Below are 23,690 nucleotides of genomic sequence, written 5' to 3'. Positions count from 1 at the left end.
TCACTAGTTCATAGGAAGCACTGTAGGCTATTTGCTTAATAATGTCCTGGGATTACATTCTAAATTATTAACAACTGGTTATAGCTTGGTTGTAGTGCACAATTAAAATCACACTAACTTCATCTGAAGTGTCTTTCTACAGTTTTATTTACACAACCAGTGAAGATGAGAATACCAGCTTTAATCCTTTCCAAACATATTAATAGAAGCCAAATTGTAATGATACAGCAAATGAGGCCACTGGCATTAATACAGGTAGCAAAGGTCCACATCCGGGTGGTATTGACATCAAGGAAATTTCCAAATCCGGTTGCTGCCTTAGAGTGGTTGCCACTGATGAAAGCTTGAAATAACCTGTATTCACAGAGGGGTATTGGCATTGCTGCATGTCATAATTGGGACCTCTTGCAACAACTCAACAAGGAACAAGGCAGCCCATAAATGCAGAAAACGTGATTCATGAAACATCTAAAGGGAGAGAAAAGGAAAATGAGTGCAAAGTTCAGGTCAAAATTTAAACACATGCCAAAGCTTCATCCCTAACATACTGCCCTAGATATCTAAGTAAGCAAATAATAAGTCTGAGTAAAATTTTACTTCTTATTTCCTCCAAACCTTTTCACCTTGATATTGTTCTCTTGTGTATGAAGATAATTATAATAAATTATAACAAACATCTCCATAAGATTGTCTTGTATTTGGTTCAAAGATGAAATACTTACAACTAGCAGGCTGTTCTCCATATCGTCGCATTATCTGATCATGTGTAAACTTCACAAATGCATCATATTGTTCTATAAATAAAAGCAAATATCAATTACATGATTTGTAAAAATGCCCTCTTAATATATCAAGGCCAGAGAAACTCAAAAGTCCAATATATATAGTGAAGCAATTCTAAATTGGCACTTAAGACACACAACGTCAGTAATAATATCTTATCAAATGCAAAGAGCATGAAGCTTAGGAAACCCACATCAGCTCAAATCACACAACCTCATGTATAAGCTGGGTGGGGCTTATTTCTTTACTTATTAAAAGTAAAGATATTTTTCCTCTGAAAAACTATAAGTGGTTTCTGAATGGTAACGTACTGCAATGAGAGGAAATTGGACAAAAAAACAGTAAAATATGTAATTAATCCAAATATCCACCTGTAGCCTAATTAGATGCCACAGAAAAAGATGTTATATAACTAACAAATTCTCTCACCTATATTAGCACTTTAACTCCCTAATCATGAAGTTTACAATATCAATAGCCATTAAATCTGCGGCTTAAAAATCAGGGGGAAAAGCCTGATTATGTTAGCATACATCTACACTTAAATTATGAAATTTTATGGAAAAAAATTTTCTGGATAATTGAAAGAATGCAGCAGATTGATACTCTAATACAATTATGTAACACAGTGCCAGTTAAATTTCAAGTGTTCAGACTGATGCAAAAGTATCATGAAAGGTACAAAGTCAAACACCTTGCAAACAATATGACCAATAAAGAATTAGTCTGCAAAATTTACAAGCAGCTTATGACAACAGGCATCAAAACAAACAATTCACTCAAAATGGGCAGAAGACCTGAATAGACATTTCTCCAAAGAGGACAAACAGATGGCCAATATGCACATGAAAAGATGTTCAACATCACTAGTTATTAGAAAACTGCAAATCAAAACTACAGTTATCACCTCACAGTGATCAGAATGGCTATTATAAAAAAAATCCAAAAAGAAATGCTAGAAGGTGTGGAGAGAAGGGAACCCTCCTATACTGTTGGTGGAATGTAAATTGGTACAGCCACTATGGAGAACAGTTTGGAGGTTCCATAAAAAAGTAAAAAAAAAGAGCTACCATATGACCCTGCAATCCCACTCACGGGCATATGGAGAAAAACGTGATCCAAAAGGATCAATCACCCCAGTGTTCACTGCAGCATTGTTTAGAAGACATGGGAGCCACCTAAATGTCCACTGACAGAGGAATGGATGAAGAAGATGTGGCATATATATATACAACGGAGTATTACTCAACCGTTAATAAGAGTGAAACAATGTCATTCGCAGCAACACGGATGGACCTAGACTCATACAAAGTGAAGTCAGAGAAGGAGAAATTATATATATATGGAATCTAAAAAGAATACAAATGAACTTATAAAACAGAGAGACTCACAGACTTAAGAAAATGAACTTATGATTGCTGAGGAGAAGGAAGGAAGGGTTAGTCAGTCAAGTCCAACTCTTTGCAAGCCCATGGACTGTAGCCCGCCAGGCTCCTCTCTTCATGGGATTTTCCAGGCAAGAAAACTGGAGTGGGTTGCCATTTCCTTCTCCAGAGGATCTTCCCAATTCAAGGATTGAACCCACATATCCTGCACTGCAGGCAGATTTGTTACTGTCTGAGCTACCAGGGAAGCCTGAGAAGAGTTAGTTAGGGACTTTGGGAAAGTCATGTACACACAGCTATACTTAAAATGGATAACCAACAAGGCCCTATTGTATAGCACATGAAACTGCTCAATGTTATGTGCCAGCTTAGATGGGAGCAGGGGGCTTCCCTGGTGGCTCAGAGGTTAAAGCGTCTGCCTCCAATGCAGGAGACCCGGGTTCGATCCCTGGGTCGGGAAGATCCCCTGGAGAAGGAGATGGTAACCCACTCCAGTATTCTTGCCTGGAGAATCCCATGGACAGAGAAGCCTGGTAGGCTACAGTCCATGGGGTCGCAAAGAGTCGGACACGACTGAGCGACTGAATGGAACAGAACGGAGATGGGAGCAGGGGTTTGGGGAGAATGGATACATGTATATGTATGGCTGAGTCCCTTCACTCTTCACCTGAAACTACCTCACAAACATTGTTAATCGGCTAGTATCCCAATACAAGATAAAAAGTTCAAAGTTTGGAAAAGTAACTTAAACAAGAGTTAAAAAAAAAAACCCACGAGCAAACTGTAGCCACCAGTCTTCTCTGTAAACAGCCAAAGCATAGGGTATTATCAAAAGAACTATCTAGTTTCCTAATACTGCTGCTCATCTACATGGCTAACAAATACTATTTCTTAAAGTCACTAAAGAGCTATAGCCAAGTTCATTTCCTTTCTTGAATTGAAATTCTGTGGTTCTTAGAGAATATGCCTACCAGTGTATAGAAGGGGTAATTGATGTGTAAAATGTATGTGAGAAAGAATGCATTTCTTTGGATGAGTTTCTGAAAAGACCCTAAAACTCATCTCTTACCTGCAAGTTTTGTGTTCAATATTTCTTCGTATTCTTCTCGAACTTTCTCTTCACGTTCTTTCAATAAACGTTCACAGATCATCCCAACCTGCCGTAGGGTGAATAAGGGCTGTTCTTTTTTTAATGGTGAGGATGTTCCTGATGGAGTCCCTATGAACAAAAACCTCATCAGATTTAGAGCCATCATAGAAAAGCATCATCTAACTGAGGTGGTTTCATGTGAGTATTTTCAGTGCTCATATAAAAGCATTTTTCTATCAGTCTTTAGCACAGTATTTCCCTAGTCTTAAGTTTAATCCTATCAGCTTACAACTTTGGAAAGACACAGCAAGATGTATGCCATCAAATATAAGGGGGAAAGTGTGAAGGTGAGTTGAGAGAAAAAAATACAAACAAAATAAATTTGTTTTTAAATGAATTATTAGCTAGGAGAGATTTTGTACAAATAAATACTGAGAATATATTCCTAATATTCAACATTAAATTTTACAGTTCAACATCCTTAAAGATGTAGCAGCCACTGAGACAGTAATAGATTTCTTCAGAATGCATTCCTCTTGAAGTATTTACTTAGGGTACTTTTATTTTCCAAAATCATTCCTGTTTTCTTGAAAAGAACATTGAAATTAATCTTTCTTAGAACTCAGGGTTATGACAGTCACCCATGATAACACTGCTGCAAGTATTCTATAAACAGAAATACACAGATTTGCTATCAATTGCTTGTCCTGTTGATCTGGCCCAATTCCTCTTTATAGTTGCTCTTTATTAACTTGATGGCTGGGACCAGTTAACTAAGTATGTTTGTCCTGTGTCCAGCATTAGCTGTTAACAGAATACCAGAATTCTTGTGCACTGATATACAAGAATAAAGCATACCACAGCTTTAGTCCACAGCTACCAAACTAAGGCTATCTTTATTTACTTTCAAAATCTCAGCTTTGCCGAGGCTGCCACTTAATTGATCTTATAAGAAGTAAACTGACAAATGAGAAGAGCTTGCTTTCCCACGATACAATCCTGTCTCTACCCTCACCTCCCCTTACCAAATTTCACCAACTTATCCCCTTCACTTGAGAGTCCCTTGGACAGCAAGGAGATCAAACCAGTCAATCCTAAAGGAAATCAGTCCTAAATATTCACTGGAAAGATTGCTGCTGAAGCTGGAACTCCAACACTTTGGCCACCTGATGCGAAGAACTAACTCTGGAAAAGACGGTGATGCTGGGAAAGACTGAAGGCAGGAGAAGGGGACAACAGGGGATAAGATGGCTGGATGGCATCACCGACTCAATGGACATGAGTTTGAGCAAGCTCCAGGAGTGGTGATGGACAGGGAAGCCTGGTGTGCTACAGTGCATGGAGTTGCAAAAAGTCAGACCAAGGGACTGAACTGACTGACTGATCCCCTTCTCTTAAAATAGCCCTCAGTTTTACACCTTAAATTTTATGAAGTGTATTTGCAAACTATCCTCTCCAATAAAAGGTGGGTAAAAACAGATGTAGCATCAAAATAATCAACCTTTAGTCATTATCCTAAAAGACAAGTGTGTGTGAGGGTGTATGTTCAGGGACATTTTTGTAAATAAAAATAAAGAGGAGAAATTTCAAGTCTATCTTTATTAAACAATTACGGGAAATCCACAGAATGCAGTATTTAGCCATGGCAAGGTATATCTATACCTGACAGAGAAGCATATGGCTGTATTTTTTTTTTTCTTTAATAGAGGCTATGAATCATAGCATTTATGGGGAAGTCCACTTAGGGGATGTTACCTCCAGATGGCTGTCTTTGAGTCATGGGAATCCAAGTGGCTATTACCTTTTTTGTACCATATTTTTTAGAGATCATGAGTTACCTGTATAAATGTTTTTTTTAAAAATCAAGGAGAAATAGAAGCTTGATGACTAAAGGCAATTTGTTTTCCTTTTTCCCATACTAAGTAACATTTCCTTCCACTTATCTTTTATTACCTGGGGAAGCTGGTCCGCTGAGGAGAAATGCATGTGGCTGTGCATCAGAAGTACAACATGGATCTGTCTGTTGGAAACTAGTTTCTAAATGTCTTCTCTTCTGCATGCGCTTATACTCTTGTTTTATGTTGTACAGAATTTGTTCTAGAAGGAAAAAAGTCAACATTTGGCAAGACAAACACTTTAAAGTTAAAAGATAGGTTGGGTTCTACTGAAAATATTCTCTTCAAATGGGAGGAATTCATTTCAGCATAATGGGGACACTCATTCAAAAACAGCACATACACACCACTTGGAATCCAGCTATTCCAAAATGCCATTCTTTCTGAGCACTCATTAGTTAAAAAAAATAGTAAGTTATTCATTCAATGGTAAAGATAAGGGAGTCTGAACTGAAACATGTATTTCATTCAGATTCTAAGAGTATCAGACTCAAAGGTCATTTATTCACCACACAGAGAACTAGTAAAGACCATAAATAATTAGAAGCAGGAGAAGTATGTAAAATGCAGGTACACAACAGTGAGAGGTGACAGCAGTAGGTCAGCAAAATGACAGAGTTGGTGTGAACTAAAAAACCATTATACATTAAGCAGCCACTGGCAAGCCACTCCAGTAGTCTTGCCTAGAAAATCCCATGGATGGAGGAGCCTGTTGGGCTGCAGTCCGTGGGGTCGCTAAGGGTCGGACACGACTGAGCGACTTCACTTTCACTTTTCACTTTCACACATTGGAGAAGGAAATGGCAACCCACTCCAGTGTTCTTGCCTGGAGAATCCCAGGGACGGGGGAGCCTGGTGGGCTTCCGTCTATGGGGTCACACACAGTCGGACACGACTGACGTGACTTAGCAGCAGTAGCAGCAGCCATGGCCATTAATACTAAGCTCAACAGAACTGATGAATATCACAGCCTTAGCGGCAAAGTTCTGTCCTATATCTTTGGGGTAAAAACCCATGTAAAGTGATTGGTACATCACTCATTAAAAGATTAATTAAAAACCACTACACTACAGTGCCATCCTCTTGAACCACGACCATCAAATGAGAAATGAAAAATAAGAAGCATAACCTTTAGGCCAGTATGATAAGTTTTAGAAGACTTCTAATTCAAAATAATGACAGTTAGCCAGCCTCTTCAGGAAATCCCTACCTCAGGTTCCCACTCCCCTCCAAACAGACTTTCTTACCACCACCAGTTCTTAAATTCATAGGATATCCGTGGGAAACTACATCTCAGGAAGCTTGTTATTCCCAACCCAAAGCAAAAGTAAACAAAAATAACAAGCAATAAAATGTTTTGTAAATATAATGGAGTGTAATTCCACACCATTCTAAAATGATGCAATTTAAAAATGAATTGAAATGCAACTGAAGGCTAAAGATTTATGTAAAATGAAAACAATCCTTTTTGAAAAATTTAATACTAGAAGTTTTTAGGTATACACTTAAATCTCGCATCTCTTTTCTCAGTTTATTTCCCCAGTAAGAACTTTTAGAGCTTTTGAGAGATAGACTGTGAGGGGTATCAATCAGTCCCTTAAGCATTTAGATTCTGCCAGTTTCACTACTATAATTCAGTTCAGTTCAGTTGCTCAGTCGTGTCCGACTCTCCACAACCCCATGAATCACAGCACGCCAGGCTTTCCTGTCCATCACCATTACTATAATTAGAAAGCAATTAAAAAATAAAGTCTTGCAAATAAAAATTTTAAAAATGTCTTGCAAAAGACATCTAGTGAAGATTCCATTTATGTAAACTTTTGTGTGTAAACAAATCTGTTTTAAATATACATGAATAAAAAAATCACACACTGGAATGACTAACCTCAGGATGGTTGTTTGAATGTCTGTATTTAACATTTCTCAAAATGTTTTAACATTTGTTTATATTAAACATGGTCATCATTTTCAGTCCTTTTCCATTTATGTGAAATTGTAATTTAAAACAAAGTTACCAATGTGAAATAAAATAGCTGTCTACTGAACAGCTAAGCACCATAAGAGAAATACACTTCCTAAGATTCACAGAGGTGTCCAATAAAACCAGTGCAACATCCTGTACCAACCAGGTCAGGCGCACATATCCTTGTTTTTAAAAATAACTCTCTCAGTAGCAAAATTCTTTAAGAGGTTTCTAAAGTAATGATGTTTCAATCTCATAGCAAACTTCACTCATTTATCATTTTATGTTCAGTTACCATCATGCTGATCAAAAGTGCCATTCAAAGCATTCAAAGTTTACTCATGAAGACTTCAAATATAACAACAGCACAAAGTAATTTGGCCTTAACTTCTTTTGTGTGACTTATTCTTTGATCAGTGTAGTGAAAGATTACTTATTCTTCCTTTTGCTTCACAAAAAAAATCACCCAAAGCACGACCAAAATGTACCAAAAGAATAGCTGTGACCATTTGTTAATTTGAAAGTCTTGAACAAGTTCTAGCCTAAGAAGAAAGATATGGTAAAACTTTTAAAAATGTAGCTTTATACATCTCCATACCATCTAATATTTAAGAGATGTTATTAAGGAACCGTAAGGTGCTGTGGACATGAGTCTGAGTGAACTCCGGGAGTTGGTGATGGACAGGGAGGCCTGGCGTGCTGTGATTCATGGGGTCGCAGAGAGTCGGACACGACTGAGCGACTGAACTGAACTGTAGGTGTAACTTACAAATGAATTCACCAATTTAAATGTACAATGATGAGTTCTGACAAGTGCATACATAGTTCTGGAACCACCACAACCACAATAAAGAACTTTATCACCCCCCAACTGTTCTCTCAGTCACCACCTTTACCGCCGCCACCTTCTCTGCTGTCAGTTTTGTGTTTTCTAAAACTGCCATCATAAAGAGTAGATTTTTGTCTTCTTTCACCCAGCAAAATGGTTTTGAGATTCATACATGATGTTACATCAACCAGTAATCCCTTTTTGTTAATTAGTATTCTACTGTGTATATATGGTATACATCACACCTTATCCATTCTCCTTTTGGTGGACATTTGGACTGTTTCCAACTGGGGGCTATTATGAATATTCAAGTACAAGCCCATAGCTGGACAAATTTTTATTTCTCTTAAGTAAATATCTAGAATGGAACTGGATGGACTGATTATATGGTTAAGAAATTACCAAACCATTTTCCAGAGTAACTGTATGTTTTGCACTCCCACCAGCAATATGAGTTCCAGGTGCTCCACATCTTTGTCAACACTTGTCAGAGCTGAAGAATTCTGAATGCTACGGCACTGCTTTTTATACCTATTACGATAGAACTATGGCATCTAAGCCTCACTGTGCTCTTAAGATGCTCTAATACTGGTAACATGTGATCAACAATGTTACTCAGTGAATGGTCCAATTTCAGTTCAGTTGCTCAGTCATGTCGGACTCCTTGTGACCCCACAGACTGCAGCAAGCCAGGCTTCCCTGTCACCAACTCCCGGAACTTATTCAAACTCATGTCCATTGAGTCGGTGATGCCATTCAACCATCTCATCCTCTGTCATCCCCTTCTCCTCCCGCCTTCAATCACTCCCCGCATCAGGGTCTTTTCAAATGAGTCAGTCCTTTGCACCAGGTGGCCAAAGTATTGGAGTTTCAGCTTCAGCATCAGTCCTTCCAATGAATATTAAGGACTAACTTCCTTTAGGATGGACTGGTTGGATCTCCTTGCTGTCCAGGGGACTCTCAAGAGTCTTCTCCAACACCACAGTTCAAAAGCATCAATTCTTCAGAACTCAACTTTCTTCATAGTCCAATGCTCACATCCATAAATGACTACTGGAAAAACCAAAGCTTTGACTAGATGGATCTTTGTTGGCAAAGTAATGTCTCTGCTTTTTAATATGCTGTCTAGGTTGGTCTTTTTTTCCAAGGAGTAAGCGTCTTTTAGTTTCATGGCTGCAGTCACCATCTGCTGTGATTTTTGGAGCCCCCCAAAAATCAACTCCCATTGTTTCCCCATCTATTTTCCATGAAGTGATGGGACCAGATGCCATGATCTTAGTTTTCTGAATGTTGAGATTTAAGCCAACTTTTTCACTCTCCTCTTTCACTTTCATCAAGAGGCTCTTTAGTTCTTCTTTCCTTTCTGCCATAAGGGTGGTGTCATCTGCATATCTGATTATTGATATTTCTCCCAGCAATCTTGATTCCAGCTTGTGTTTCATCCAGTCCAGCATTTCTCATGATGTACTCTGCATATAAGTTAAATAAGCAGGGTGACAATATATAGCCTTGACGTTCTCCTTTCCCGAATTGTAACCAGTCTCTTGTTCCATGTCCAGTTCTAACTGTTGCTTCCTGACCTGCATACAGATTTCTCAGGAGGCAGGTCAGGTGGTCTGGTATTCCCATCTCTTGAAGATTTTTCCAAAGTTTGTTGTGATCCACACAATCAAAGGCTTTGGCGTAGTCAATAAAGCAGAAGTAGATGTTTTTCCTAAATCAACCCTGAATATTCATTGGAAGGACTGATGCTGAAGCTCCAATATTTTGGCGACCTGATGCAAAGAGCTGACTCACTGGAAAAGACCCTGATGCTAGGAAAGATTGAGGCCTGGAGAATAGGGTGACAGAGGCTGAGATGGTTAGATGGCATCACTGACTCAAAGCACATGAATTTGAGCAAACTCTGGGAGACGGTGAAGGACAGGGAAACCTGGTGTGCTGCACTCCATGGAGTTACAAAGAGTCTGACACCACTGAGTGACTGAACGACAACAAAATAGCAAACAGCTAACTAGTAATACAAGCCTAAAGTTCAATTTATATCGGTTCAGAGGTCTATGTAGTTTTGAAGCCGATAACCAAGAACTCTCCCAAGATTCAGTATTCCAGAATTCCCAAGTTCAATTTACATATCTGGTCAACTTAAGTTGCTTCCATACAGTGAGATAAAGACCTTACATACATCAACAATGTACCTATATTCACTTAAACTAAAATCTAGCCATCTCTTATGGAACTAAATTGACATTCTATTCCAAGTACATGTAACATCTGACACTGTGTTGCCAACAAATTTACTGGTCCATTAAAGAAAGTCAAGTGAAGCTTCACTAACATTATCAGTTGCACATTCCAGTTTTAATCATGCAGACTTCGTATTTTGTTTGTGAAGTATAGATTAAATTTGCAGCAAATCACAGAGCAAAATATGTATTTTCACGACAATCTACACTCAAATAGTTGTGGTATATCCCTTTTCAAAATCCTTAAAACTACATCACCCTTTTTCTTACATATTCTTAACTCTTGACCAACATGGGGATTTTCAGGGTGCAGAATTCCTGCCGTTGAAAGTCCATGTAACTTGTAGTTCAACCCTGTATCCAAGGGTATGGTTCCTCCACATCAGCAGGGTTCCACATTCTTGGATTTAACCACCTGTGTATCGTGTATTTACTAGTGAAAAAAAATCCGCATAAATGGACCTGTCAGTTCAAGTCTACACTGTTCAAAGGTTAATTTTTTGCACTTATTAGGTTAAGTGAAAGTCAGTATTAGCAGATTTATAACTAAGCGCATTTTCATTCCTAAATCTAGTAAATATCACTAAGGTTGCTAAAGAAATTCTCTGTAATAAGCAGATTATCAATGAGCATATTCCTTTGGAATATTTGAAATATATATATATAAGCAAAAAACATGGAAAAGAAAAGGCCTGGCCTGAGACAATAAAGCCTGTTTACTCATCTTAGTTGCCAATGACTGCTTTAAAAACCCTGGACACAATGAACAAGGTCAACAATATAAACAGGAGAAAGCAGGGATTAAAAATTTTAAAAAAGCTGATGGTAAAAGAAATAGCATCAAGATGGGACTGAGAGTGAAGGGAAAATGGAATTAGAAGCAACCAGAAATGTGTTTAAACGAGAATCTTGAAAAGAGGGGTGGGGGTCCAGGGTCATCATCAAGTATCTTTCTAGAGTAGAGTCCATAACCATAAGATTTGTCTAAAAATTGGTGATATGTAAAACTAAATTTTTGCTCCAGTCCTGTATGGACTTCCTATTTTCCCACTGACATATTTACTAGATCAAACATTAACAATTTCATTAACAGTTTTAAATTCAGGTATGAAAGACCCATTTATTATCACCTTATATGCTAATTTCTCTAGGGAGTATCTTTGGAAAGAAACAAGCTAAAAGTTCATCTAAACAGATTAACTCAAACAATGGGATTAAAAATGAAATAAATCTTGAAAGCCTGTCAGTTCTAGGGAGGAACACAAATGAAATGGAAAATCTGTACACAATTAAGTACAGAAAACCTGCAGTAGCTATTAAGACCTAAAACACTGAAACTGTTCCAAATAAAATAACAGACCAAATCTAGAGCTCTGAACTACAGACACTGCCATGTCTGTATTTTAATTTATCAAGTAGACAATTCAGAGTTGCTATGGAGACCCATCTTTGTAATTTCAACTATTCTCCTAGATCATCTGATCAGAAACTAGAATAGTTCTTAAGGCCTCCTTTGAGGGAAGCTTAAGGATAATACTGTTATCCAGTCAAAAGCTATCCAATTTTAAAAAATGAGCTGATGCCATTTTAAATTTACAATTATTGCTATGTTAAAGGAACCTGGAACCAAATTTTAACAGACACTTGTAAAGGTGTATCTACAGTTTTAACTTCTATTTGGATTACCATGAATCCTAATAAGCATAATATAGCTGTATATATTTATATAAACACCAGGGTATTGGCTACAGTATTCTAAAGGCAACTGACTCAGATTCTAAATTTACATTATATTTCACTGCATTAGAGTCATTCATTTATACCCTTAAAAGAAGGATAACTATAATTAGTACAGGTCAAAATCTTTTACTGGTACTACACAGTAATTACGTATTTGAAGTAAATGGCTCAATTTACTAAATTCTTCAGGTCTAAGTATAAATTACAAGTTAACTGCACAATGGGAGTCACTAATGCAAGGAGTCCAAACCATGCTCAGTCAGCAGGTAGCACCTCCCTGATACACATGAAGTTTCATACCTCTATTTTATATTACATTAGATTCTATGTGCTAAACATGATGCTTTTGCTGTTTGCTTCTTTACTATCTGCAACTATCTTCTCAAGTAGCTTACAAGCTAGAAAAAGAGTAACAACAACAAAAAATGAAAGAAGTAAATGGTGAAGAGAAAGAGGAAACTGAACTATCCAAAACCAAAAATGCAAGCTTTGGAAAACATTTAGTGCCAAGTTTCAGGTTCTATTTCAAATAACCATGGGCAAAACAAGATAAGGTCTGGAAGGACAAAGAGCAGACTCCTTGAGGAGACCTGCAGGGCAACAATCAAGCTAAACAACTAACCTGTTTCTCATAACAACTTATCAGGGCCCCCAAAACACACATACACACATAAACATCGAGATATGGCGTATCTGGAAACCAGAGGTTGCAAACTGATGATGCATGAATTAAATGGAGTCCAAAGACATGTCTGGCCTGAACTTTTTTCAAAACAATGTGGCCAACATTCAAAAGTTGAATGATCAGATTTCTGGCTACTGTTGATGGGGAGGGAGTAGTTGGGGGTGGGTATTGGACTATGTGGCAAAGTTCAGTTCAAGAGTGGCTGCTGCCTTTTGGGTGTAGTTCTCAAATGCTTCTTAAACTTTAACTCACACACAAATCACCTAGGGGTTCTGTTAAAATGAACCCTATAAAGGATGGAGCCTGAGTTAAGCATTTTCTAATGAGTTTCCAGGTGATGCGGCAGGTCAGGAGCAAGACTGGAATTCACAAATCCCCATCTTGTTTATTTCACTCATTACTTGCCTGGAACTATGGACATTTAAATTTCTATCCCCTGCTTAAAATAACTCTACTGTGGCAATTAAAAAGAAAAGTGGTTGGTTTATGGACTATTGGACATGCCAGGAAATGGGAGAAGAAAAGGAAAGCAGTAGCAGCTGAGATTATTACAAGTACAAAAACATCAAGGATGATCTAATTTATTTTGCCACTCTCACCTGGATGGCTTTTGTAATTCTAACACATATCCTTCCCGAGCAGGAAAATACCTTGTAAATCAATTTAAACTTCACTGGCCCTACTTAAGGAGATTCATCACATGACATTAACATAATTAATATGTTCATTATGTGACTGATCCTGAATAAATGCATTTGCTTTTTGATTTCTGCTTTATATGTATCTGTATGTGTGTGTATATATATAGGTATACACACTTAAAGGAGCTATTAAGCCAGCCAAGAGTGGAGCTGAATGAACACAGAACTAACAAATTCATGGCCAGATGAAGACAAAAAGAACAGCTGGAGAAGTGGAAGAAAACAATGCTGTCATAGAAGATTAAAATACACAAGATATTTCAAAAAGAAGGGAGTGTCAGCAGTGTAAATGCTGTAAGGAAGGTCAAACAAGATGAGGATTGTGTGCCATGAAGTCATCACTGGCTTGACAAAAGTCATCTGAGGTACAAATATACTAGGACTAAGTTGAGAGCCCAGTGGAATGAAGCAGACTATCTGAAATCTCTCTGAACCTAGTTTTGAAATGGAGGAATCTGGATGACTGCTGGAGGAAAAATAAGGATGCTTCATTTCCTTTATAATGGGAGGCTTGACACTAAAGCCAAAAGCAAAGATCTGGTTGACAGACAAAAACCAGAGGATAAGGTTCCTCTGGAGACAAGTGGGATCCTTCCCTCACTATGTAAAGGGCTTTATCTCATTTAATCTTCCTCAATGATACTAAAAACAAAACAAAATATGTAAAAACATTGGTAGAGTAGGTACTGGGAAAATGAAGACAGGCCATTTAATGGCCTCTATTTTTTCCATGAAGTAGAAGGCAAGGTTATTCACTGAATAAATGGCAGGACTGCTGGACAATGTAAAAAGTCCCATTTGAGGTTGCCCAACTTTAACTATGGTGCTGGAGAAGACTCTTGAGAGTCCCTTGGACTGCAAGGAGATCCAACCAGTCCATTCTAAAGGAGATCAATCCTGGGTATTCATTGGAGGGACTGATGCTAAAGCTGAAACTGCAATACTTTGGCCACCTCATGCGACGAGTTGACTCACTGGAAAAGACTCTGATGCTGGGAGGGATTGGGGGCGGGAGAAGGGGATGACAGAGAATGAGATGGCTGGATGGCATCACCGACTCGATGGATGTGAGTTTGAGTGAACTACGGGAGTTGGTGATGGACAGGGAGGCCTGGCGTGCTGTGATTCATGGGGTCGCAAAAAGTCGGACACGACTGAGCGACTGAACTTTACTGAACTGTAACTATCTCCAGCACTCAGGGGCAGGAAATGCTCTTAATTCTCATGACATCCCCAGAAGGCAGATACTACTATCAAGTGCATACTTTACAGAAGAGGAAAATGAGGCTTTACTGCAATGTCTTCTGAAAATTCATACAGCTGGAATAAAGCAAACCCAAGCCATATTTAACTTATGTGCAAAGTACATCAAGAGAAACACTGGGCTGGATGAAGCACAAGCTGGAATCAAGCCGGGAGAAATATCAATAACCTCAGATATGCAGATGACACCGCCCTTATGGCAGAAAGTGAAGAGGAACTAAAGAGCCTTTTGATGACAGTGAAAGAGAAGAATGAAAAAGTTGGCTTAAAGCTCAACATTCAGAAAACTAAGATCATGGCATCTGGTCCCATCACTTCATGGAAAATAGATGGGGAAACAATGGAAACAGTGACAGAGTTGATTTTGGGGGGCTCCAAAATCACTGCAGATGGTGACTGCAGCCATGAAATTAAAAGACGCTTGCTCCTTGGGAAAAACATTAGACCAACCTAGACAGCATATTAAAAAGCAGAGACATTACTTTGCCAACAAAGGTCCGTCTAGTCAAAGCTACGGTTTTTCCAGTAGTTATGTATGGATGTGAGAGTTGGACTATAAAGAAAGCTGAGCGCTGAAGAATTGATGTTTTTGAACTGTGGTGCTGGAGAAGACTCGAGAGTCCCTTGGACAGCAAGGAGATCCAACCAGTGCATTCTAGAGGAGATCAGTCCTGAGCATTCATTGGAAGGACTGATGCTGAACCTGAAACTCCAATACTTTGGCCACCTGATGTGAAGAACTGACTCATTTGAAAAGACCCTTATGCTGGGAAAGACTTAAGGCAGAAAAAGGGGACAAGAGGATGAGATGGTTGCTGCAGTCCATGGGGTTGCAAAGAGTCAGACGCGACTGAACTGAACTGAAGCCTGATCTCAGGCCTAACCTCTTAACATCTACTACCTTCTCCAGTATCATACTAGTATACCTAGCCAATATTCTATGAGTACCTAAAGTGAAAATAAATCAGAAAAACAGAATGTCAATTAGAATGGAGGGATCCACCGCCATGTACTACCAATACGTCACACAATGAAACATCAAACTCTGCACATAAATCTCATCTACTTACTGCTGCTGCTGCTAAGTCACTTCAGTCGTGTCCGACTCTGTGTGATCCCATAGATGGAAGCCCACCAGGCTCCCTCATCTACTTAGAACCCTGCAAATACAATCACTGACTGTAACAGGCTAATCATAAATGTTTGCATTACATTCAGGTATTTATACAAGGGATGCTTCAAGCATCTCTAAACTGCTTCCTCTGAGGACAGGCATCTGTAACTAACCAGAATGATTTATTGGTGTGTCAACAGTTAGGAATTATTTTAAACTGACAGGTCAGCATTACCACACATGCTGAGTACAAGAACAGCCTCTGATAATGTACTATTTCACCCTGAGCCATGGATCAGGTTCCCCCATCTGTCACAACCACCTAAAACCTCCTACAGTTTTAACCAATTATACTGCTTAGAAAAGTTTTTCTTCCAGAGAATTATGCATCAGCATTCGGAACAAGGCAATCTTTTGGAACAAAAGGCAAAGTTCAAGGAAAGTAATGTTAGAAAAGCTGGCTTTCTGCAACCTTTCAAATTCTACTCCCATTCTATTAAACTGCTAGATCAGTTCAATGATGCTATGCTTTAAAAAAAAAAGAAAAGAAAGAAAAGCAACTCTTTCAGGTTCATCTCTCCAAACTTCCTCCCTTTAGTTCGATTTTTAGAGGGAGTTTTCTAAGAATTTACATTAAGGGAAATGAAAATAAATGCTAAACTGAAGTCTGAATGTACCCTACAGACTAAAACAATTTCAGGAAGTCAATAAATAAGCTTCAGTAGTAAATGTGTGATGTAATCTGTAAGCCAATTTCAATGCTCAGGTTGTCAAAGGTGAAAATAATGCTAATATGGACAACTGTCCACAGAGAATTAAAATAGGTATTTGATAAACCATAGTTTATGGTGTTTTTCTTCACGTTTAGATAAGTTTTATAAGTACCAGCAGTTGCAGCTCTTATCAGTACCCAGAGACTGTCTTTTCTTTGCCTAACCTGCCTTGAAGAATCTGAAACTCAAAGGAGGTTCACAAAAACTTGAATAAGTGACTTTCAGAGGAAGTACTTACATTTTTTAATAATGGTAAGAAAATCCAGGTACATGAACAGAGAATTTAAAAATACAGTCAAACTCAAAAATTGCATTACTGGAAAAAAAAAAAAAACAGGTTTAATAAAATCAAAATGTTGTAAAGCATTTATACTTCAGGATGATCTATGATATCTGTGACATATAAAAATTAGTGACTTACAGTTTTCAAAGAGAGGAAGAAAGCAGTTATACTCTAAGACAAACTACAAGCATATTGTGAGCTATTTTTCTAATGCTGGAAGGATAAAAACCACTACCCCCAAAAACCTATCATCACAAGAAAGGTTATACAATCTGGCACAATGCAAAGCTATGATCAAAGGGCTCAAAATAAATATCAAAGCTGACACTAGAATTTTAATTTACCTGCAAGGATTCTCTCCCTGCTCAATTATAATTGCAGTATCTTCCCATAAAAAAAAAATTGTTTTAACTTAAATCATTCAATTACTTTAGAAATGAAAGCTCAGAACTTCATATTACAAATTATTTTTCCTAAAAATCATGTAAAATCTTTGAAAATGGTAAAATCCTTGTAAATGGGGCTATTTCAAATATTGTAATACACATAACCATGTGGAGAAGGAAATGGCAACCCACTCCAGTACTCTTGCCTGGAAAATCCCATGGATGGAGGAGCCTGGTAGGCTACAGTCCATGGGAACATGAAGAGCCAGACACAACTGAGCAACTTCACTTTCACTTTTCACTTTCATGCATCGGAGAAGGAAATGGCAACCCACTCCAGTGTTCCTGCCTGGAGAATCCCAGGGACGGGGGAGCCTGGAGGGCTGCCGTCTATGCGGTCTCAGAGTCAGACATGACTGCAGCAACTTAGCAGCAGCATCATAACCATGTTTATCTTCACTATTCAGAAACATGAAGGAATACTTTTGGTGTACTTCAAGAGCCTCAAAATACTATTTGAAGTCTTTAAAATAAATGCTATATTTCTTGTTACTACTCTTCTGTCTGAATCACAGTTTTAAAAAATGTTGTCTCATATTGTGGCTTTAGTGTCACAGGAGAAGTGAAATTATATTTTTTTCTTAAAACTGCCCAAACCTTAATTCAACAATAGACAAGTCCCACCTACCCTCTCAAAATTCAGGGGACATTCCTTTTCACTAACAGTCTTTGCTACAAAACTGCCACTGATATTTCTCAGGTGTGTTTAGAAAGTTGAGAAACAATGGTAAGCTGCTGAGTTCTAGAAGTCCTATGCTCAGCAGTAAAATTGAAGACGCATCTCTTCAACTAAAGTCATTTGTGAAGACCTCTTCACCATCTGCAGATGGGAGACAGGTTCATATAGGCTTTAACAAGTATTCCACTCTTCATACTTTTCTGAAAGTAGGCAGTCTTCTCAAAGTCAAGAAATGCACTGTGGTTTCACATATGCATAGACAATATTCTGTACTAGCATAGGGTTAGCAGTAATAACTGTTAGTGCTCCTAAGTACTAGCAAGGACCATAAGTTGCTGGTTAATTCAACTACGGGGCTTCCCAGGTGGCTCAGGGATAAAGAATCCGCCTGCCATCGTAGGAGACACAGGTTTGAAAACGGTTGGGAATGGAGAACGGCATAGCAAGAATACTTCAGTATTCTTGCCTGGAAAATCCCATGAACAGAGGATCCTGGTGGGCTACAGTCCATGAGGTTGCAAAGAGTCAGACACAACTCAACCTTGTACACAATTCACTTATGGGCACTTGAAAAGATCCAATACCGTTCATTTTCTTGTTTCGTGAACCAACTACCCAAGAGGTCCAAACTTAACCTATGCTATCATTATGCATTTTTCTTTAAGTGGAAGAATAATCAAAGGTTTCTTTTCAAAAACACAAAAACGGGCACTTCCAATGAACCTCTTTCTCAACGTTTCAAAACTAAAGCATTTCTATCACTGTCTTCCTGTCTATCTAAACACTTAGGAAAAGGCCTACCTGAGTAATACACACTATATTCTTTTTCCTATAAAGCCATTCAAGAAAACTGAAGAAATTTTATTATTCTCCTTTACATCGGAGCATTTTCACCTAACAAAAAGTTGGCGAATCTCTGATCTAGACATGTTTACACTATGTGTTTCTGTGCTCAAGATAGGCTTTCCTTTTTCTACTTTCAAAACAAAATGGCTTAATAATGAATACAACTGCACTCTGCTTTTAATGGCTTATAGAGTTACATGATTCTTAAATGCAAAATTCATAGAACTATTAAATAACTGCAGCTACATACGCAGTCCTAAATATCAGGTTTAAAATCCAAAGTACAAAGACCATTAAAAACAGTTTATTTGCCAAATCCACTGAGAAACTAGAAGCAACCTAACAGCTGTCTAAATAACCACAAAATATTAAAAACACTTCTGGCTCAATATAAATGACATCTGAAGTGAAATGTTGCCTCCTCCAACAGACATCTCATTTGTTTGTGTAGAACCATTTATACTTCATTTAAGCCAGCTGGTGTCTCCATTTGCAGGCATGCATCAATGTCTAAAGAACAATCTAAGTTCCTGTAAACCCTTCCCCATTCACAAGCAGCAATTTCCATTCTTAATGGCAAGTTTCCAGCAAATACAATGAGCTTTTACAAAGGAATTTAACTCTTCATCCAACTCAATTCCTAAGGCAGACTAGAGCAATGGTAACAAGTCAAATGATGTGTATAAACCTGTCTAGCAAATTCACAAATAGGTTGAGTTTACAGAAGAATCACTTCATTCAGCCATTCATTCATTCACTACAATTAAGAATAACAATGTGTTGGATTTGATTGACAGTCTCGTATATTTAGATTTTATTAAAATATTTTTGCTCTATGGAATGTCATGATAATCTTTTCCTAAGTGATAATATTCTGAGAGGTTTCAAAAACCAATCAACAAGGATAGAACTCTTTGAAATCAGTTTTCGATAAACTTGCCAGGATGAGTACTAATAAAGCCAAGTAGAGGCATTCATTTTTCCAACCACAGCAAATGGTTCCCACCATCCCCCATCTCCAGTTATCATGCACTTTTCTTTTTCCACATCCTGAGATTACTACAAACCTCACTGCCAACACCCTCAACGAAGACTGGACAAACGTTTACTGAAAAGAACCAGACAGTAAATATTTGATCTGTGGGAAAATACAATCTCTATCACAATTACTTGATTCCTCTGTTGTAGCCGGCAAGGGATATGGACAATACTTCAAAAAAAAAAAAAAAAAGAGCATGGTTGTGTTCCAATAAAACTTTATTTGCCAGTTCTTTCCTTTTTCCTATTATTAAGTTGCAATAGTTTGAAAAATATTGATTTAAATAACAGTAAAGTCAAACCTTCCTGAGATGACTAACAACCAAAAAAAACAAAGCTAGAGTTTAAAACAGACACCCAGTTCCTGAAGTGACATGACTTCAGCGACATATCAGAAAACTTATATATAAATATATCCAGAGAACAAAAGTAAATTCATAATAAATTATACACATGCTCTGAAAAAAATTGCACTTCAGTAGTCTAGTTGTAAATTGTTTAAATTACATTTGAACCCACAGAAATGAAAACAAAGAACTTCCATAGAGCCCCAGTCAATTTCATTTTGGTAAGTTGCTTTCCATTTCCAATCCTAGCTACTTATTTCTGCTAAAGATATATGGTATTCACTCTAGATAAGTTTAAAGAATCACCACTTTTAAAATAAGAATTTAAAAATTAGGTACCTGGAAAATTATTTCCACGTTAGAGGACATGAAAACTGGGAAGTTCTTTGATACCTGCACAACACTGCAGCTCCCATTATGACACCATTACCAAAACCATACAAGAGCAAGCCCAAAACTGGCCGTGTAAACATAAGGCTAAATTAAATTACATGTAAAATGTCATTCCAAGACCACAGTTAAAAAGGTAAATTTTAGCAACTCAAAACTTAAATCAATTTTAACTGCTGTTCTCTAATTGAAATAGCTAGGAAAAAAAAACTTTTCAGAGACTCAATAAGTATCAGTGTGTGACTTTAGAATTCAGGGTATGATCAAACTTATAGCAGATGTCAAAAACACCTTGAAAAACAGAAAACATACCAGTATTTTGGAAAAATGTGAATTTGAAATAGCCGGCTTAAAAATTTCAGTAAGTCATTTTACTATTATAATAGTAACGGTCCACTTAACTGAAATATAAGAAAATGTGGAGTCAACTGCATTAGTGAATGCTTCAAATACATCAACGAAATGACAGATCTGCAAAGAATCACAATCCTTTCTGAATTAATTCCCTTTGAAGTGAGGGCAAATATAGCCCCTAGCTGACTTACCTTATATGCTCAAGACTATTTTAGCACTGCAATATACTTCAACTCCCAAACCTAACACTGTATTAATTCACCCCCTCCAATGAAATTTACTCCTGGTTAGCTAGAGCTATTTTTAAGTGGCCTTATTTAAGTACAGATTCCACAGTATCATTTTAATTTTCAGTGATAGTCTTTCACTAAAAAGACAAACTCTGAAGATAGTATTAATCCCCAGGAACTCATTCCTGACATTGTTCCAACAGCAAAGGATGGTAGCCTAGGCATTTGAGGATCTCCCCATATATTTGAAAAAAGGTATTTTAAAAGTCTGACCTGAAAAATAACAAAACTTATGTCAATTCCAAATCAAGCTACCAGTAGAGTTAAATACTGCCCACAGATTTTCTTTTTAAAGCTGACGATAAACACGTAAATCAAGCTACGAAAAGGCTTTGTCTACAGATCTTATTATCACCAAAGGCTCACACATGAAACCTTTGCATGCTACACGCACAAAGGAAAACATTTACACTACCAGTCCACATAAGCCTATCTTAAGACTATGCCAGGGGCACACAAGGATTTTCAAAGTACAGGAAAAAACGGACACAAACGCAGTACAAAGCAGTCAAGGGGTAGCTCCCCAGTCACTTTCAGGAAATGTTTCAAGATGAACAGCAAAAATGTTCTGAAGTCCCTTGGAATCTTGGGTTGATTTATTATTTTCAAGGCCTAGCCCTTTCCTTCCAAAGTACTTTCATGGGCAGAAATAAAGCACTTTTAACTAAAGCAACTACTCAGCCCCGAATTTCAATACAACTTGCTTTTCATTAAAAGTTCAAGTTTTTCAAGGTCTAGACATATATAGTGTGATCGTGTTACAGTACTCGGGAAGAGCATTTTCTTTGTTGTTGACCCTGCTAGAGAAACAGGTCTTGACTCAGCCAAAGTGGCGTTCTTGTGGGTGATTAATGACAGGCCTAGATCTCGCCCCAGTAACATCCCTCCCCCACCCCCACCGTACTAAAATCAGCCAGGTCTGAACTGGAAGAGGGGCGGCCGCCTAGCCTCAAACCACCCAGTTTCAGAGTTAATAGGTGCAACCAATCGATTCTGGGAGACAGTCATCGAGATTCGGGTGAAATGTGTGACCCTTCGTTTGCCTCGATTTCCGTGTAGCACTCTCTCTGATCATTTCCGCTGGGGCGCTCCAGACTACGGAAACCAAGATTCCAGTCATTCGGCCCAAAGAAAAAGACCTTCCTCTACCCCACAATACCCGGCAAGGCACCATCCCCACCCACCCCACCCCCCCTCCCCCGATATCAGGCAATTCCTATTGTGTCTCCGACCAAAAAAGCTCCTTAAGAGAAATGTGGCCGCCGAGGACTCTGCTAAGAACGGGGAGCCGTCCTGCACCCCCAGTCCCGCGGCCTCATCCCTCGCCCCCCACCCCCCAGGCGGCCGCAAGACCGAGTCCCACCTGTGGTGAGACGGGAGGAGACGTCCCCGAAGGGAGATGGCTCCATTCGGAGATACTTCTGCGGCGAGGCGGCGGCGGACGAGAAGGAAGCGGCGGTGGCCGCGGCGGCCGACGACGGGGAGGCGGCGGCGGAGGTGGGCGCCGACAATGGCGCACATCGCCTCCGCTTCGGGGACGCGGGGCTCAGCAGCGGGTCGAAATCCAGAGTCCGTTTCAGAGTGGCTCCGCACGCCATGGCCGGGGCGCCGGGCTCGGGTGGAGTCAGGGAAGGGAGGGCGAAGGAAGCGGGGAAGAGCGGGGCCCCGAAGAGAGCCTAACCGACGGGCTCAACAGCGGAAAGGCGGGTGGCGGTGCGCCGGCGAGGGGAGCAGAGCCGCTGCCGCCGCCTCCGCGGCAGGGGCAGTGGCCGGGGCCGGCCGGGGCGAGAGCAGGAGGGGCGGTGGCGGCGGCGGCTCACGCTGACCGCGTCAGGGGGGCTCGTCCGTCTGCTCAGGCGCGGCTCCCCCGGGAGACGCTCCGGCCGCCCCCGCCGTCCGTTCGGGCTTTGCGCCGCGCCTGAGGCGCTCCTGCGCGGAGACCGGCTCCTTCAGAAGTCAATACCAGCCCGGTGAGATGTGAGGCTAGAGCGCGGCTCCTAAGACGCCCGAGTAGCGTCCGAAGTTAGACAGCGGTGGTCGATGCGGCGAGATGGAGAGGCTGCGGCAGCAGCAGAGCTCCAACAAACACATCCAGCCGCTTCCCCTCCACTGTCCGACTCTTCCACCCGCCGCCGGCCCCAATATGGCGTCAATAACAACGCCGCCGATTCAAATCCTGCGGCCTCAGGGCGCGTGCGCATAGCGGGGGGGGCGGGAGCCCGGGGATGCATTCTGGGGGGGTCGCGGAGAGTCGGACACGACTGAGCGACTGAACTGAACTGAACTGAACTCTTGGAAGGACTCTGCGTGAACAACGGTTAGGGAGAAGTCACGAAAACTACGACTCCCGTCATTCAAGGCGCGCGATTCCGAGTTCCGGATTGGAATTTAAATCCCCCTACACATCTTGAGTGTAAAAGGAATTGAGGGTAAGAGAAAAAAGAAAAACCCGTGAGAGAGTGGGAGAAAAGAAAACCGGCCGGTGGGGAAAGCAGGTTTTGAAAAACCTTTAAAATCCAGGTAGTAGTTGTCGTGGTACGCTCCCACAGT

At 39.6% G+C, this 23,690-nt stretch overlaps 1 protein-coding gene across 1 annotated transcript; it reads right to left on the bottom strand.

The window, feature by feature from the left end:
* Window positions 1-129: 129 nt before the first annotated feature.
* Window positions 130-23,297, bottom strand: AKIRIN2 (akirin 2). Its single transcript, XM_055433889.2, has 5 exons — window positions 22,504-23,297; window positions 5,212-5,355; window positions 3,238-3,387; window positions 723-794; window positions 130-468 (listed from the first exon to the last, which is right to left on the bottom strand). The coding sequence occupies exons 1-5, from the start codon at window positions 22,736-22,738 to the stop codon at window positions 458-460; spliced, it is 612 nt and encodes a 203-aa protein (XP_055289864.1). The 5' UTR covers window positions 22,739-23,297; the 3' UTR covers window positions 130-457.
* Window positions 23,298-23,690: the final 393 nt, after the last annotated feature.

Source organism: Moschus berezovskii, chromosome 10, assembly GCF_049115385.1.
Source record: "Moschus berezovskii isolate FMDL1 chromosome 10, NW_MosBer_1.0, whole genome shotgun sequence".
NCBI lineage: Eukaryota > Metazoa > Chordata > Mammalia > Artiodactyla > Moschidae > Moschus > Moschus berezovskii.
Note: the sequence above shows the minus strand (reverse complement) of the source record. Positions and strands in the feature narration are given on the sequence as shown.

Bases quoted from the DNA above. Each gene is read 5' to 3' on its own strand.
- AKIRIN2 (XM_055433889.2), bottom strand. From the start codon at position 22,738: ATGGCGTGCGGAGCCACTCTGAAACGGACTCTGGATTTCGACCCGCTG. The intron at 5,356-22,503 runs GTGGGACTCGGT...TTTTCCTTCTAG, and splicing joins CTCCTCCCGTCTCACCACAG to AACAAATTCTGTACAACATA. The intron at 795-3,237 runs GTAAGAGATGAG...TTTTATTTATAG, and splicing joins ATTGAACACAAAACTTGCAG to AACAATATGATGCATTTGTG.